Here is a 16,867-nt window from a genome sequence, read left to right as displayed (position 1 = left end):
GCTGGTGATCTCTCTTCTGTCCTCGCTGCTGCTGAACGGTTGGATGATTTTTCAGATAATTTTGAGAAGCGAAACTTCCCTACATCCGCCAACAATGATTCCCGTCCCAACAAAGTCTATAAGCCCACAAATGGGGGAAGGGATAGGGAGACAAATAGTTCTTTGAAAGATAAAAGAGTGCCCATGAATAGGGAGTGGAGGGGCGGACGAACGGGGGGTGGAGAGCATGGTTTTAAATAACGGCCGTTACGTAACGTAACGGCCGATACGTAACGTAAATCAAGGACTCCGAAACCGATCCGGGCCGATAATGCGGTTCGGAAAAAATTCACAGCCGTAACGGCCGTTACGGCTCCGTAACGGTCCGTAACAGCCGTTACCCCTACGTTACACTCCGTAACAGTCCGTTACGGACCGTTACATACCGACAACTTGCAGAATCTGCTTTCTGCTGCGCAGCGTTCCTTTCCCCCTTTCCCGAGTCCCAAGCACCCATCTACCATTCAATCTACCTAAATCTAACATTCAAAAACAAAAATACTTACTTGCAGTTTTGTTGGCCGAGCCGCTGAAGCTATAAGATGGCTTCACGCCTTCACTCCTTTGAAGCCTGAGTTACTCATCTTCGCAGCCTTCGTTTCCTGAATCCTGAACCTAACAAAGTTCTTCGAAGCTTGAGAGTGGCCGAACGAAGGCAGCTTCATCCGCCACCGCCAGTCGTCGCACTCGCCGCCACCAGCCAGCCCTCTACCAGTCGTCGGCGTCGTCGCACTCGCAGCCACCAGCCAGCCCTCCGCCAGTCGTCGCACGAAGCTTCGAGGCTTCGAGGCTCCTCCATCCTCCGAGTCGCCTCCCCTCTCTCGGTCTCACTCAGAGTCTCAGACTCTCTGCCCTCTGCTCATCTCGCGTATGAGATAAGCTTTATTTCAATAACACTCAACACCCACAACCACATTTTAAATATTTTATTATGTTTTTTTTTTAATTATAATTTATTGTAAGTAATGTTTGTTAAATTAAATTAAAAAAAAAAGAGTAATTTAATAGAGTAAAAAGCTTTAAAATTTCAGATTCATTTAATATGCAAGCATGTCATATTCTGTTTTGATTAACATACTTTTATTCATTCTTTACGTATTCTTTCTTTCCTTTTGGTTTCATTGCATATAAAATATATATTATTTTAAAATAAATGACTATGACATGGCATTCCAAAAATATGGAGTGGACAATTTCTCATGTTCTATTTCTATGCAATTTTATATTTGTGAGTAAAACAACATTTTGCATAATTATTTCCCCTAACAGCATTTTTTTTGTTGTAAATTATTATATTCATATACAATATCAATTTCATTTATATGGTATCGCATTAACATTTTTTGAAAGCTGACACCATTAGAAATAGACTAATAGTATTATGGTTACAGACTTCCAAGATACAACATTAGTACAAAAAATACTCTTTTCTAGTCTTATGCCTTGCCTATAGATGCAGCTCTTGTTTTTTTTTTCTTTTCAAAGATCAGAAATCTCCCACATCTTAAACTTTTTATTATGTTTTTTTTTTAATTATAATTTGTTGTAAATTATGTTTGTTAAATTGAATTAAAAAAAGAGTAATTTAATAGAGTAAAAAATCAAAAAATAGTAATAATTATGTAAAATAAAATTTTCTTAATTTATAAATATTTTAATTGTCTTATATTTTTTGAAAGGTAATTAGGAAAATTTAGTTTTATCACATATTTCCTATTTATAAATATTTTTTAAGTTTTAAAATATCATTTTGACGTTAAATTTAAAATTAGGTAAAATAAATCGTTACATGATCTATTTTTTGTTTTTCAGTTATCAAATAAAGTAAAAATTGATAACTTAATAAAAAACATTTTAACCTAATAGTTAATATATTAATAATTCAGATTTTTGCTAATTACTAGTTTACTACTGGAATTTGTAGAAAAATTTTATTTGAATCCATAAATTGAGAAAATGCTTAAAAAATTAAATAGAAAATTTATACTGTATGGATCTCTATTAGTGATGCTGTGATGTATATAAAAGTAGAGCAAGTTTTTCCACCTTTAAAATTACAATGTTAATTTCTTATAGTTATAAATAAAAATAAAATCAAGTTAAAAAAATAATGAAAATACCTTTTTAAAGATAAAGGAATATATTTTTTTGTAATAAAATATCTAATATTTTAATCCATATACTGAGAAAATGTTTAAAAAATTAAATAGTCAATTTGTAATGTATGGATCTCTATTTGTGATGCTATGATGTATATGAAAGTAGAGCAAAAATCTTTTTCACCTGTTAATTTCTTATAGTTATAAATGAAAATAAAATCAAGCTATAAAAAATAATGAAAATATCTTTTTAAAGATAAAGGAATATATTTTTTTTGTAATAAAATATCTAATATTTTATAATTTTGTTTATTTATATATAAAAATAATAAACATTACTTATTATTTTTAATCAAATATTATACTTATTTTTACGTAATAAGTATTTAAAATTAGGACTATTTAGTACTTATTATTTAATATTTACTAAATTACTAATTATATTATTCCTGTCATTGTAGGAAGGTTGTAACTTTGTATTTTCTTTATATTTTGTGTAGAGATCATCAAATTAAGTCTATCAATATGTCACGTGATAGAGGAAATGAAAACTTACCTAGTGAAGATATTGGATGGCATTTTGGTACTGCGGTAGACGGTAATAGACATGTTATTATGTGTAAGTTATGTGGGAAGATAATCAAAGGGGGCATTACACGCTTGAAACAACACTTGGCACATAAAAAGGGTCAAGTAGCTGGATGCTCAAATGTGACCACACAAGTAAGAGAACAAATGATGAAACATCTACAACAGTATGCTGAGAAGAAAAGAGATAAACAAAAAAGGCAAGAAGAAGCAGAAGCCCAAATTAGAGGAGATTTTGAGAATTTCAGCGATGAAGAAGACTTGGAAGAAGAAAGTATGAGATTCGCTCGACAAGAAAGCATGCGATCACAACAACAATGGGAAGAGAGACAAAGATTTCGAGCAAGAACAACTGGAAGGGGTAATATTTATGAAGAGGGAGGTGGCTCTGGCAGTGGTGCTACCAGTGGTTTCAATAGAGCAGGAGCTCGATCTTATAGTGGTCGAGAAGCTGGAGGTAGTGGACGACAATGGATCAATCCTGATGCCCCTGAAGCTAGACTAAAGGCAATGGATCCTATTTTAGAAAGAAGCAAGAGTGCGAAACAACCAAAACTCAACACAAAGTTACTGAAAGGTTTAAGAAGTAAATTAGGAAAAGCGGTTGGAAAATTCCTAATTTATAATCGGATTCCAGCGAATGTAGCTGACTCTCCATTTATGCAGCCTATGCTTGATATTGCTGCAGAGGTTGGAAAGGGGGTGAAGGGTCCATCACCCTATGAGATATCTGAAATTTATTTGGAGCAAGAGTATCAAGAAATGAAAAATTATATAGCTTCTTTTGCTGGAATTTGGAAGGAAAGAGGTGTAACACTTATGTGTGATGGTTGGTCAGGACCAACTAGAAAACACATTATAAACTTTTTAGTTTATTGCGATAGAGGCACCGTGTTTCATAAATCAGTTGATGCCTCTGATGTGCCAAGCAGAACAGCTGAATATTATTTCAGGTAATTTTCTAATTTTAATTGTATATGCAAATAGTATTATGGACTTGCATGTTTTTAATTAAATAGTAGTAATTATTGAATTTATAATTTCATTTCAGATTAATGGATGAGGTGGTTGAAGAAATTGGAGAGGAGAATGTTGTCCAAGTAGTGACTGATAATGAAGCTGCAATGAAGGCAGGAGGAAAATTATTAATGCAGAAGAGGCCCAATCTCTATTGGACAGCATGTGCAGCTCATTGCATAGACCTTATTCTTGAAGATATTGGTAAGAAAAGTAACGTGAAGAAGGTCTTAGAAGATGCAAGAACAATAACCTCATTTATTTACAACCACACATGGACAGTGAATTTCATGAAGAAATTCACAAATAATAGAGAGTTACTTCGCCCTGCCATCACTCGATTTGCCACAAATTTCATTGCTTTGGAGACTATTGTCAGGCATAAACAAGCACTAAGGGAAATGTTTACATCTGATGCTTGGAAAAACTCAAGGTTTGGAATGGCAAAATCAGGCCCAGCATATGATTCGAAGAAAATTATCTTAGGCAAAGAGTTTTGGCAAAAGGCCTCTGATATAATTAAAGTGCAAGAACCCTTGGTGAAAGTTCTTAAATTGGTTGATGGTGATGAAAAACCAACCATGGGCTTCATATACGAGGCAATTGATAGGGCGAAGTTGGCCATTCAAAAAGATTGCCGGTTTTACAAAGACTATTGGAAAATTATTGACAACCGGTGGAGTTTTCAGTTGCACCAAGATTTGCACGCTGCTGGTAAGTGTAAATCAAATACAATTTCTTATTATTTTAACTTTTAAATTATGCATGGTTGCATTAGAAAACTATTGATTAATATGTTTCTAAATTTAATTGTAGGGTATTTTTTGAACCCACAATTTCTTTATGGTGCCCCACCCTCTCCTGAAGTTGCTAGAGAAGTCATGGATGGAGTTAAAAAAGTGATAACCAAGTTGGTACCCGATATAGATACTCAAATTCGGGCTATTAATCAAGTAAGTATTGGTTCCATTAAATTGAATAATGAATTGTTCTAGTATTTAATAATACTTTTAAGAATAATTATTAATATATCTAATTAATTAATTATATTTCACAATCATCCTTTTTTAGTTGTTGCTATATCGAGATAGGCAAGAGACTTTTGGAACCCCGTTGGCTCAAAGGGCAGTAAAACAAACAAATCCTGGTAAATATGGCTATATAGCTAAATAATAGAGAATTACTCTATTTTCTCTCTTTGTGTTCAAATTTGACTTTTGAAATACGCTATACTAACATAAAACTCTTTTTAATTATTCATGCAGCTGAATGGTGGATTCATTATGGCTTGTGTGCTCCTGAGCTCCAAAGAATAGCAATTAGAGTTCTTAGCCAGACCACATCAGCTTCGAACTGTGAGCGTAATTGGAGCACCTTTAGCCTCATCCATACGAAAACAAGAAATAGATTAAAGTACATGAGACTACAAAAACTTGTTTTCGTACATTACAACATGAGGTTAAAGTTAAGACGTACAATGAGAAGAAGCCAACGAGAAATTGAAGAGGGTTTCAATCCTATCAATTTGGATTACATTTTCGAAGAAGATGATCCTTTAAGTCAATGGTTAGAGGAGAGAGAGACACCACTACTCGACGGTCAGGACAATTCAAATTGGTTAAATGAAGAGGTTGGTGGTACTACAGAAGGAGGTGATCAACCACCAATAAACGCGCATGATGATTCAAGTTCAAGTCCTGAACGCACACAAAGTGATGACAATCTTGGTTTGAGCCCACCAAGTGATGATGATGGTAATAGTGGTGCTGGAGCTGGGGTTGGGGGGGGTGGCAGTGGTGGTGGTGGAGGCGGCGGTGTAGAATATAATTATGGATATGATACAGGGACATCATTTGGAAGGGATATATATCCTTCTGATCCTTATGGACTACATGACATACCTGAAAATTATGACTTGGGTATTCCTCCAGGGAACCAATCTTCACAACCCAGGAGAAGGAGTGCTCGTGGTGACCCTAGCGATTCTACTGAAGATTCATATGGTGTGGTTCGTAGTTTTGGCGACTTTGGTTTAGATGGTTCATCATCACAATCATATGGATCTCATCCAGCATATCCACATTATGCATCTCGTGACTCACATTTTTATCCCAGTGGATCAGGAATCTCAGGATCTAGTGAGTCTTCTTCTACACACTACCCAGAGCCAGCCCCTGCCCCAACTTATAGACATTATTCAGGAGAATTTTCATCACCAGTACATTTTCAAGAGCAACAACAAAATGACGCAAACTTGGGTTCATTTAACTATGTATTTCCACAAGGATGGGGAGATAATTTCCCATCCCAATCTCAAGATACAGATGCAAATTATGAAGACCCTCCACGTCATTCTTTTTGGTGGTGACATGAGTTATGTTATAAATTTGTAATATTGTATTCATGTATTTTCAACTATTTATTGATATTTGATATTAATCACTTTTTAAATTCATGTATATGTAATCACTGTAATGTGTATATTGAGTATTAAGTCTATTGAGTATTGATTCATTTTTAGTAACTTTATGACTTTAATTAATTGATTCTTACATTTCTACATCTTTTTACTCATTAAACTAATGTAAACTATAAAAAAATATGATTTTTTTTTTAAACAGCGCACTAAAATTAATATAAAAATCATAATGCCTATTAAAAAGCATTTGTAGAGTGAATGAAAGCCTGCAAAATTCATTAAAAATCATGTATTAATGGATTTCATGCTTATTTTTTAAATTTGGCATGGTTGTGCATGTGTGAAAAAAATTCACGACCGTTACGCCCGCTTCCCGTTACGTAACACCCGCGTCTCCCGCGACCCGCGACACCCGCGACCGTTTCGCGACGTTACCCGCGACCGCGATTTCGAACCATGGTGGAGAGCGTCGACCGATCTCTTGTTTTCTTTGCATAGGACCACATCGAGTGGCGGAGTGCCCCGATCGTAAGGCTTTGAATGCTATAAAGGCCCTTTGAGGGGAAACCGAAACCTCGACAGCAATTCCAGAAGAACAACCGAATATGGTGAGAGCCTTGAGATTTTTGGGGGCATTAGAGCGTCAAGTAATTAACAACAAGTCTCAAGAGAAGGGACTAATGTATGTGGATCTACTTTTGAATGGAAAGAAAATCAGGGCCATGATTGATACAAGGGCCACCCATAATTTCATTGCTGATTCTGAAGCTCAACGGTTAGAATTGCAAGTAGATAAAGATGTGGGCAAGATAAAAGCAGTGAATTCTACAGCATTAACCACGGTGGGGGTGGTACCTAAAGTGGCATGCCAAATGGGATCATGGTCTGGAACAGTTGATTTCACTGTGGCACCCCTTGACGACTTTGATGTGGTATTGGGGATGGATTTTCTTAAAGTGACACGCTCAATGCCGATCCCAGCTGCGGATTGTCTTGTGATAATGGGAAGTGCACCTTGTGCGGTCCCCGCAGCCTACAACAATTTCGATGAGAGGAAGTTGCTTTCAGCCCTCCAATTCAAAAAGGGAGTAAAAAGGGGAGAATCTTCTTTCGTGGTTCTACCAATAGTCTCAGAAGATGCAAAAGGAGGGAAATATCCACTTGAGATTAAGGAAGTTTTAGAAGAGTTCAAGGAGGTGATCCCGGAACAGCTACCGAGGGTTTTACCACCTCGACGACATTTTGACCACGAAATTGAACTTTTGCCATGAGTAAAGCCGCCAGCACGTGCCCCTTATCGAATGGTGCCGCCTGAGTTAGTTGAACTTAGAAGGCAACTGAATGATCTTATTGCAGCAGGGTTCATCCGGCCTTCAAAAGCACCTTTTGGGGCCCCAATGTTATTTCAGAAGAAACAAGATGGTAGTTTGCGCTTGTGTATAGATTATCGGGCTCTTAATAAGGTTACCGTGCGCCACAAGTATCCCATTCCACTGATTGCTGATATTTTTGACCAGTTAAGTACAGCTAGATATTTCACGAAACTGGACTTGAGGTCGGGATATCATCAAGTGCGCATTGTTGAGGGAGATGAACCGAAGACCACTTGTGTCACACGGTATGGAGCATTTGAATTCCTTGTCATGCCTTTTGGGCTAACAAATGCACCCGCTACCTTTTGTTCTCTAATGAATTAGGTTTTTCGGGACTACCTTGATCAGTTTGTGGTTGTTTAGGTTTTCAACGCATCCTTAGAAGAATATAAAGATCATCTTCGAAAGGTTTTTCAAAACTCAAAGAAAATCAGTTATATGTAAAAGGGGAGAAGTGTGCTTTCGCTCAAAAGCGTATTAAATTCTAGGGGCATATCATTGAGGAGGGCCAGATTCGGATGGATTCAGCTAAAGTAAAAACTATCAAGGAGTGGCGAGCACCTACATCCGTTAGAGAACTGCGATCTTTCTTGGGTCTAGCCAACTACTACCGAAAGTTTATAGAGGGGTACTCTAGAAGAGTTGTATTGTTAACGAATTTACTAAGGAAGGGGGTACCATGGGGGTGGTCAGAAGAGTGCCAATCAGCATTTCTTGAATTAAAGGAAAAGATTGTAGGAGATCCTGTGCTAATCTTTCCTGATGTGACAAAACCATTTGAAGTGCAAGTAGATGCCTCAGACTTTGCATTAGGGGGAGTTCTCTTGCAGGAAGGGCATCCAGTTGCTTTTGAAAGTAGAAAATTGTCGGGTGCCAAACGGAACTATACAGCACAAGAGAAGGAGCTTCTCGCAGTGGTACACTGTCTTCGGGTGTGGAGGCACTATCTCTTGGGGTCCAAATTTGTGGTAAAAACCGATAATGTAGCAGTTACTCATTTTTTGTCACAACCTGGACTAACGTCAAAACAAGCCCGTTGGCAGGAGAAGCTAGCTGAATTTGATTTTGCTTTAAAATATAAAGTGGGGAAGACGAATGAAGTGGCCGACGCTTTTAAGTAGAAAAACTAAATTGGCAGCATTGAAAATCATCAGTCATCTATCAACTAGTAGGCTGGCGCTACCTTTGAAGAATCTTATCAAGGAACATTTAAGTACAGACCAGCAGGCGCAGTCACTAAGCAAACTAATAGACGAAGGGAAGACACGACAATTCTGGGTAGAAGATGGACTGATAATGACTAAAGGCAGGAGAGTCTATGTGCCTAAAGCTGGAAACTTGAGGAAAACCTTACTGAAAGAGTGTCATGATACGTTGTGGGCTGGTCATCCGGGATGGCGAAGAACTCATGCTTTGATTACACAGAGGTACTATTGGCCGAATATGCAAGATGATGTGATGAGTTATACTAAAACGTGCTTGATCTGTCAACAAGACAAGGTAGAAAGAAAGAAAACTTCAGGTTTATTGGAGCCATTGCTAGTTCCTGCTAGGCCATGGGAGAGTGTCTCTTTGGATTTCATTTCCTCGTTGCCAAAAGTAGAGGAGTTTGACACAATTTTGGTGGTGATTGACCGGTTCTCAAAGTATGCAACTTTCGTACCAGTCTCGAAGCCGTATTCAGCAGAGAAGACAGCTCAGTTATTCTTCAAGCACGTGGTGAAATATTGGGATGTTCCAGAAAGCTTAATTAGTGATAGGGATGTTAGATTCACGGGGGGATTTTGGGGTGAACTCTTTCGCTTGATGGGTTCAAACCTTAATCTTTCCACGAGCTATCACCCACAAACAAATGGTCAAACTGAACGTTTTAATGGGATGCTGGAAGAATACTTACGACATTTTGTTCACTCCAATTAGAAGAATTGGGTTACTTTAATGGACACGGCACAATTTTGTTTAACTCTATGAAATCTTCTGCAACTAATAAAAGCCCTTTTGAGATTGTGACAGGTCAACAACCGACTCTCCCACACACTCTGGATGGTCCGTACAAAGGAAATTGCCCAAAAGCCTACCAATTCACGAAAAATTGGTTGCAAAACATCTAAGTCACCCATGCTCAGTTAGAAAAAGCATCAAAGCGCATGAAGAAATGGGCTGACAAAGGGAGACGACCACAACAATTTGAAGCTGGAGATCTGGTTCTTGTAAAAGTGCCGCCGGAGACATTTCGCTTTCTTCGTGGCAAGGATAAAAGGCTGTTACGTCGTTACGAAGGTCCAATCAAAGTAATCGAAAAGGTGGGACATGCATCTTATCGGCTTGAGCAACCTGAGTGGATGAAAAGCCACAGACGTCCAGTCCATCCCGTGTTTCATGTAAGCAATTTAAAACCATTCCACACAAATGAAGCAGATCCGCACCGACAAAAATTAAGGAGATCAACAATTTCCAGAAGGCATCCTGTCACTAAAGAAGTCCAGGAGATCATTGCAGACAGAGTCGTCAATCTAGAAGGTCGTCAACAACAACAATTTCTGGTTCAGTGATTAGGACTGGAGGAAGAAGAGAATAGTTGGGAAACAGCAGACAACCTTCAGCATGCCATATAGAAGATTGAAGATTTCAGAAATTCGTAGTCAACGACATCTACATCAACATCAGAAGAGTGAGAAAGCCGTCTACAACACATCGACGAGGACGTCGATAAATTGAGTGGGGGAGGATGTTAGGGTGTGACAATGTAATGGGGAAAAGGGGGAGTGAGATACTGCTATAATTGTATTCTTCAGGGATTTAGAATGAATATATGAATATCTGTGTTATCGCTTGTATGGTGATTCTCTTGTAGATGAATAATACAAGTAGTTCTTTTCATTGTGGTGTTCTGTTGCCTTGGATTATGATGTCTCTGATTGTTATAGTCTTATTCGGTGTATAAGAATATATTGCTCATGTGACATCCTATTGTTCCTTGTTTTCCTTGAGTATTGAGACTCACCTGGTGCTCATGCTTGCAGGCTTGAACGTGTGAGAGTTGGCTAACTTGTCGAGGGAGAGCTCTCAACGAGTGCCACACGGCCCTTACTTGAGTCCCATTTTGGGGATCCGTGACACTGTGCTTTTTCGCTGTTCCACACAGGCTGCAATCAGTTGTACCCTGGTTGTGGATTGCTAATGATGCTGTTTTGATGCTCCATGTGTTCGTGATTGATTGCTTGCAATCTTGTATTTAACTTGTGGTGGCATTTTATTAGAGTTCAATGACTCTTCTTGCCTGCACTGGCGTCCAGCTGCTGCAAGCCAATTGCCTATGGCAGTACTGCAGCCAAGATGCTTATTAAGCACCAGCAGTGCTTTGTTGTGATCTGCTTTGTTCTTCGTGGTTAAGTAATTCCTCCTACAACATTGTAGCCTCAGTTCCATGGTCATAGCTGCCTGTTGAAGTTCAGAATCATTGAAGTTCTGAAGTGCTGTAAGTTCTGGATCTTTGAAGTTCTACAGTGCTGTTTTGTGCTAGTATGTGCTGCCTGACTTCTTCTTAAGTTTGTCCTGTGATAATTCAGTCATAGTTACTGCCTCTTAACCGTGGTAGGAGAAGTTTAAGAGGACAAGGATGAGGTTTGTATTGCAGCCATGGCAGCAGTAATGTGTTAGAACAGGAAGTTCGTCGTGGCAATTCTCACATTTGCACTCATTGTGGCAAGGACAACTATATTGTTGATCGATGTTGGGATCTCCTTGGGAAACCAACTTGGGCCAATAAGTCTCTTGCTGAGGGTGATTCTACCTTTGATACTTCAAATGCACCTAGCCACTTGAGTACATCAACCATGTCCCAAGAGAAGTATAACAATCTTGTTTGCATGGTCCAACAACTACAAACTCAGTATTCTACATCTAGTGCTGCTGTGGCCCATTGATGTACAAGGGTTCTGGTTTCTTCATCCTCCTCACCTTGGGACTGCCGTATGACAGACAGCCCTAAATTGTTTCAGTCCTTGAACCCAAATAATTTACACTCTAATATTACTCTTGCTGATGGTTTGATTACACCTTTCTGTTTTAGCAATCTTCTTTCAATTCCTTTCTTCTCTATGTTATACGTACCTAAATTCCCTTAAGACTTGTTATCAATAAATCAATCATATAAATTTCATAAACATTATATTACCTTATTTCCTTAAGTGTTATTCAGGATTTTCACACCAAGAAGAATATTGGTGGAGGGGTTGAGAAGTATGGCCTTCACAATTTTGATGACTCGTGGTGGATCCAGTTCTTGTCAATTGTCATACGGCTTCCTCAGTTTCTATCCATGGTGTTTCTTTGGATCAATGGCACGCTTGTTTGGGTCATCCATCCCTTCAAAACTAAAACAAGTTTTTCCCATGTTCAAGTAGGTTTCTCATTTTGAGTGTTCTATGTGTCAGTTGGGAGAGCATATTAGGATATCTTTTCTCACTAAAGTCTAGTCTCATAGTAAATCATTGCTTTCTTTTATTCATTCAAATATTTAAGGTCCATGTAGAGTCAAGAATTTGACTGGTCATCAATATTTGTGGATGATTTTTCGCCTATGACATGGATTTATTTGTTAAAAGACAAGTTCGAATTTTTGAATGTATTACTGAATCCTACCAGCAAACTAAACTCTAGTTTGGCATTGCTATTCAAAATTTTCAATCTAATAATGCATTCGAATGTGTTCAAAATGAGCTTCAATATTTGCTTGTCCAAAGGGATTATTCATCAAAGAATGGAGTAGCACAACGGAGAAATAGACATTTACTTGACACTGCATAGTCTTTACTCCTTCACATGCATATTCCTAAAACCTTTTGGACTGAATATTTTTTACTCAATAAGATGCAGCAATGTTCTATGGGGCTCTACTGTCCCTCGTGTCTTTGGGTGCACATGTCTTGTTCATCTTCCCCATTCTGATCAAGACAAGTTCTCTCCTCCTGTTAAATGTTTCTTTGTCGAGTACTTGAGAACTCAAAACGAATATAGATGTTATGATCCCACACTCATAGGGAATATGCCAATGTCACCCTTTTTAAGGGGATACCGCAATATCTAGTGTTGGGTCCTCCTTGGATGAATCTATTTTCAGTCCATCAAGGATTTATAGACCCCTCACTCAGGTATTGATCCTCGTGTTCCCACCCTTGCCATTCTTGAGAAATATTTTATCCCTCTTCCAAACCCATCAGTTACTAATCTAGAGAAACAATTGAGTGTTTAACAACAATGATGAGCAAGCACAGATGTCACTGCCACCATGCAACCGCCTCTTCTACCCATCATTGTTTCAATCTCTGGTTCTAAAGATCCATCTATGACTTGGATTTGCCCATAGCTCATAGGATACTCTAACACAAATTGGGCTGGTTGTGTTTATGATCGAAGGTCTACTATTGGATACTTCACATTTGTGAGAGGTAATCTTGTTACTTGGCATGACAAGAAACAAACAATTGTAGCACAATATCAGACTATGGCTCACACCATGAATGATCTTATGTGTCTAAATTCTCTTATGTTAGACATGGGATTCTTGGTAACAAAGCCAAGAGATATGTTTGATAATCAAGCTGCCATTTATAGAATCTAGTGTTCCATAAGAAGACAAAGCACAATGAAGTTGACTGTCATTTTGTGAGAGATGTGTGTTGAAGGTCTTGAGGACTCTCTTTTCATCAAATCTATGGATGGTGGAAATGTTTTTGGAAAGCCTTTATTTAAGCCTGCCTTGTTTAATAGTTGTAACAGGCTGGGGTTAGGTGGTATTTACACACCTCAAGCTTGTGGGGAGTGTTAGAAGAGAATATGTTTTTTTTGTAATTAGCTTGTGTAAGTGAGGTATTTTTTATTATTAATATACACAACAGCAGACCTGGGTCCATACATAGGCTTCAGGAAATTACTGCCTAATATTTTATCTTCCTTCCTTCTTCTCTTCTATTCATCTCTTTTTATCTTCTTTTCTCCATCTCTAACTTTACAACAGCAGCTGCAGGTTGGCTTTCAGGTGGTGCATGAAGGAACACCGGTGGTTGAATGACAATGATAACTCTTGCATAATAAGAATGATTTCCTAGCCAGCGTCAAAGACAATGATGGAGCTTTGATTCTGTGTCACAATGGAAGAAATGACTATGATAAACACAAGGACCACGAACAACCTTGACTTTTATTTAAAGGTCATATGTGCTGGGGTTCAATGTGGGGCTGATTAGGGTTCACAGTATTTGGGCTGAATGAGTTTTATTTTTATTGTTTAATTCTTTTGCTTTGGCTTGCCAAGGAAGCTCCATTGAAGGGGTTTATGCTTCTGCATGAAGATCTTTTCTTTTATTCCAACAATCATGAAGGATATAACTGGAGAGATGGATGTTGGTAACTTGGTGAAGGTGAACATGGTGGATGCAGCAACACAAGCTTATTTAAGTTAAAAACGTAAAATCATAGCACAAATGAAAGTTAAATTCACAAACAACCCTGTCAAACACTGACAGCCCCAGCAATTAGAGTTAAAATCACAAACCCTGACAAAGAATGATAGTCCTGTTGAATCAAATCTCTAATATAACTCCATGTAGGACCAACGTCCAAAATAATTTTAATTTAAATCTGAATAAAACTAATACATAGGAGGCCTTTTATGGGGTCACATAGGAAATAAATAAACTAATTTTAGAAACTTAAATAAGCTCAAATGCCAGCTTCGCAGATAAAAATATCCTAGAATTTTACAAATATAATTGCAATAAAATACCTTAACGATAAACAAAAATTAAAAAACCCCCCAGTGCCGTACAATGCCATTTTTCCCCTACCTTGTAAAGACTATATCTACCATTCATTGTGGCAACCATAAGATGGGCCACTAGATCTACTATCCATCCAGGTCTGCCTCTCAAAAAAGGGAGGGAGAGTATTTCACTACAAGCCTTACCATCCTCTTAAATATCACATTGGTTAACTTGGGCGTAGAACAATTACATGTTCACAAGGCAAAGTATAAAAGAAACAGCACTCCATGCAGCTAAGTGACGGACCATCAAAAACGAGAATTAGAAACAGCTTTTAGAAAAGAAAGCAAGGTAATAACTAGAAACTCCAACTTGGTCAATTAGTTCTAGGCTGGCAATATATCCCCTACAAGCAGTTCATTTGTGTCTAGTTTAGGATAATCACCAAAGTGTATAACACTAAGGTTACGTTTGGTTTGTAGAATGTCTATTCCCAAGAATAAATTAGTTTTAATAGGTTACTTACAATTAGTTATATAACAAATTATGTTGTTATTCTAAAGCAAATAACAACGTGAAATAGACAAGGAATAACTGTTCCCAAATTTTATCATGGCAATGTTTATTCCCTTCTTATTATATGTTGAATGAAAAATATTAGGAATATATAAGGAATAACTTTTCCCTTGATTCCCAAAATTTAAGTCATATTCCATTTTATTCTAATGAATAGCTATTCTACCGAACCAAATGAGTCATGAATGTTCAATTCTTACAACTATTACGGAATCACCTCAATCTTAATCATTCAGTAACTATGGTCATGGTTGAAGTGAAGTAAGTTGAATTTCCAACCAGTCAGAAGCCCCACACGCGTGTATTCCTTCATGCTGTGACTTGCCAATCTGGTGTTAAGTATTTCTTCGACCACCTTTGGTGAAAGGAATTAATTTTTCTAGCATAAACACTTTAAAATAGTTACGCATACAACATAACATTACATATTGTCCCTCCATCCCTATTATTTAGATTCGTTATCAAGCTATTTTGATTGCCCATTCAAGACTAGTCATGACCAAAATTGGAACAATTACAATAATTGAATGTGTGAGGCCTCCATCTCTTAAAATGTATGTAATTACAGGACTCCATGCTGACAAAAGAGCAATGCATCATCAATGCCCATGCATTTTAGAAATAGACCACATAAAGTGATTCCAGTAACTAGAACTCACACACAAGTTGATTATGGATTCTTTTAAGGAAGAAAAACATTCACTACAAAAACTCTCTTTATATCAACATCATAATCTCCAGAACCTTGATATGTCCAAAAGGCTAGGCTAAAACGATTGCAATCACAGAAACAACAAATTTCCACAATTGGAACAATTACAATAATTGAATGTGCGGCGCCTCCATCTCTTAAAATGTATGTAATTACAAGAATCCATGCTGACAAAAGAGCAATGCATCATCAATGCCCATGCATTTTAGCAATAGACCACATAAAGTGATTCCAGTAACTAGAACTCACACACAAGTTGATTATGGATTCTTCTGAGGAAGAAAAACATTCACTACAAAAACTCATTTATATCAACATCATAATCTCCGGAACCTTGATATGTCCAAAAGGCTAGGCTAAAACGATTGCAATCACAGAAACAACAAATTTCCACATGTTTCATCTTCATTTCCACAGCCAGTTCATGTATATGTCCAAGCTTGGCAACAAAATGCGGATGAAGATGAACACTAAAACGGGAAAGAAAATAGAAGAAGAGCATCAAGAAACAGTACCCCCTGAAGCTCCACGAGAGCAGAGTCGTCACCGTTCTCGGTGATGAAGGCGTCCCGCATTTTACCAACAACGGAATCGACGACGTGGAGATACACGGCGGGTACGCCGCTCGACATATCATGAGCTCAATTTTACAGGTTCAGAAAGGATTTCCGGTGTAAATCAGGTTTTCTGGAACCAAATGGGTTTCTAGGGTTCGGGTGTAGCCGCAGGGGAGCCAGAGAGTAAACACATCGAAGAAATATAAATAGGTTTGCATAGTGAGCAGGTAACAAATACATTAGGATAAGATAGTGCGGAGGATTCGGGCGAGGTTAGATACGCTCGCCGACTTCCTGGTACCGAGGCCAAACGTGGGAATTGGCATGTTTACTAGGAGTTTTTTCCGTTTTATTATTATTTTAAAATAAAATATTAAATAATACTTTATTTGAGAAAAAATTTCTTACTCTAATGCTTACATAATCTCGCAAATTAGGGCTGCGATATTTAAACAAATCTCACAAGTTAGTCTTACGAGATTTGCATTGGCACTTCTTCATGTTCTCTGCGCATGCTCCGTTGAGGCCGATATATGTTGAATGGCTAATGCACAATTAGTTCTCTCCAAATGCATTAATGAAAGAAGATCCCTGTGTGGTTGTGTCTCTTCTCTCATTCTCAGTATACAATGAATGATATATAGATGTGTCAGGACAATGATGAAGAATGGGCCTGGGCTAGACTCCTAAAATAGCTACAAGTAGGAAGCAATATGATGTGGG

The 16,867-nt window shown here is 37.8% G+C and overlaps 2 protein-coding genes across 22 annotated transcripts in view; one reads left to right on the top strand and one right to left on the bottom strand.

Moving 5' to 3' along the window:
- The window catches only part of LOC131150724 (uncharacterized), a 72,357-nt gene extending 55,907 nt beyond the window's left edge, over nucleotides 1-16,450 (bottom strand). For 8 of the 21 annotated variants that reach the window (XM_058101617.1, XM_058101618.1, XM_058101626.1 and 5 more), the window contains exon 1: nucleotides 16,103-16,438. In XM_058101617.1, coding sequence (XP_057957600.1) covers nucleotides 16,103-16,219 — 117 coding nt within the window. In that variant the 5' untranslated portion in view covers nucleotides 16,220-16,438. Of the gene's footprint in view, nucleotides 1-16,102 lie in introns of all 21 variants that reach the window. The other 13 variants (XM_058101631.1, XM_058101632.1, XM_058101633.1 and 10 more) reach the window with 5 other exon arrangements.
- LOC131150723 (uncharacterized) lies at nucleotides 280-6,267 on the top strand. Its single transcript, XM_058101613.1, has 5 exons — nucleotides 280-3,679; nucleotides 3,778-4,457; nucleotides 4,560-4,696; nucleotides 4,815-4,890; nucleotides 5,009-6,267. The coding sequence occupies exons 1-5, from the start codon at nucleotides 2,664-2,666 to the stop codon at nucleotides 6,109-6,111; spliced, it is 3,012 nt and encodes a 1,003-aa protein (XP_057957596.1). The 5' UTR covers nucleotides 280-2,663; the 3' UTR covers nucleotides 6,112-6,267.
- Nucleotides 16,451-16,867: the final 417 nt, after the last annotated feature.

This window comes from Malania oleifera, chromosome 3, assembly GCF_029873635.1.
Source record: "Malania oleifera isolate guangnan ecotype guangnan chromosome 3, ASM2987363v1, whole genome shotgun sequence".
NCBI classification, from domain to species: Eukaryota; Viridiplantae; Streptophyta; class Magnoliopsida; order Santalales; family Ximeniaceae; genus Malania; species Malania oleifera.
Note: the sequence above shows the minus strand (reverse complement) of the source record. Positions and strands in the feature narration are given on the sequence as shown.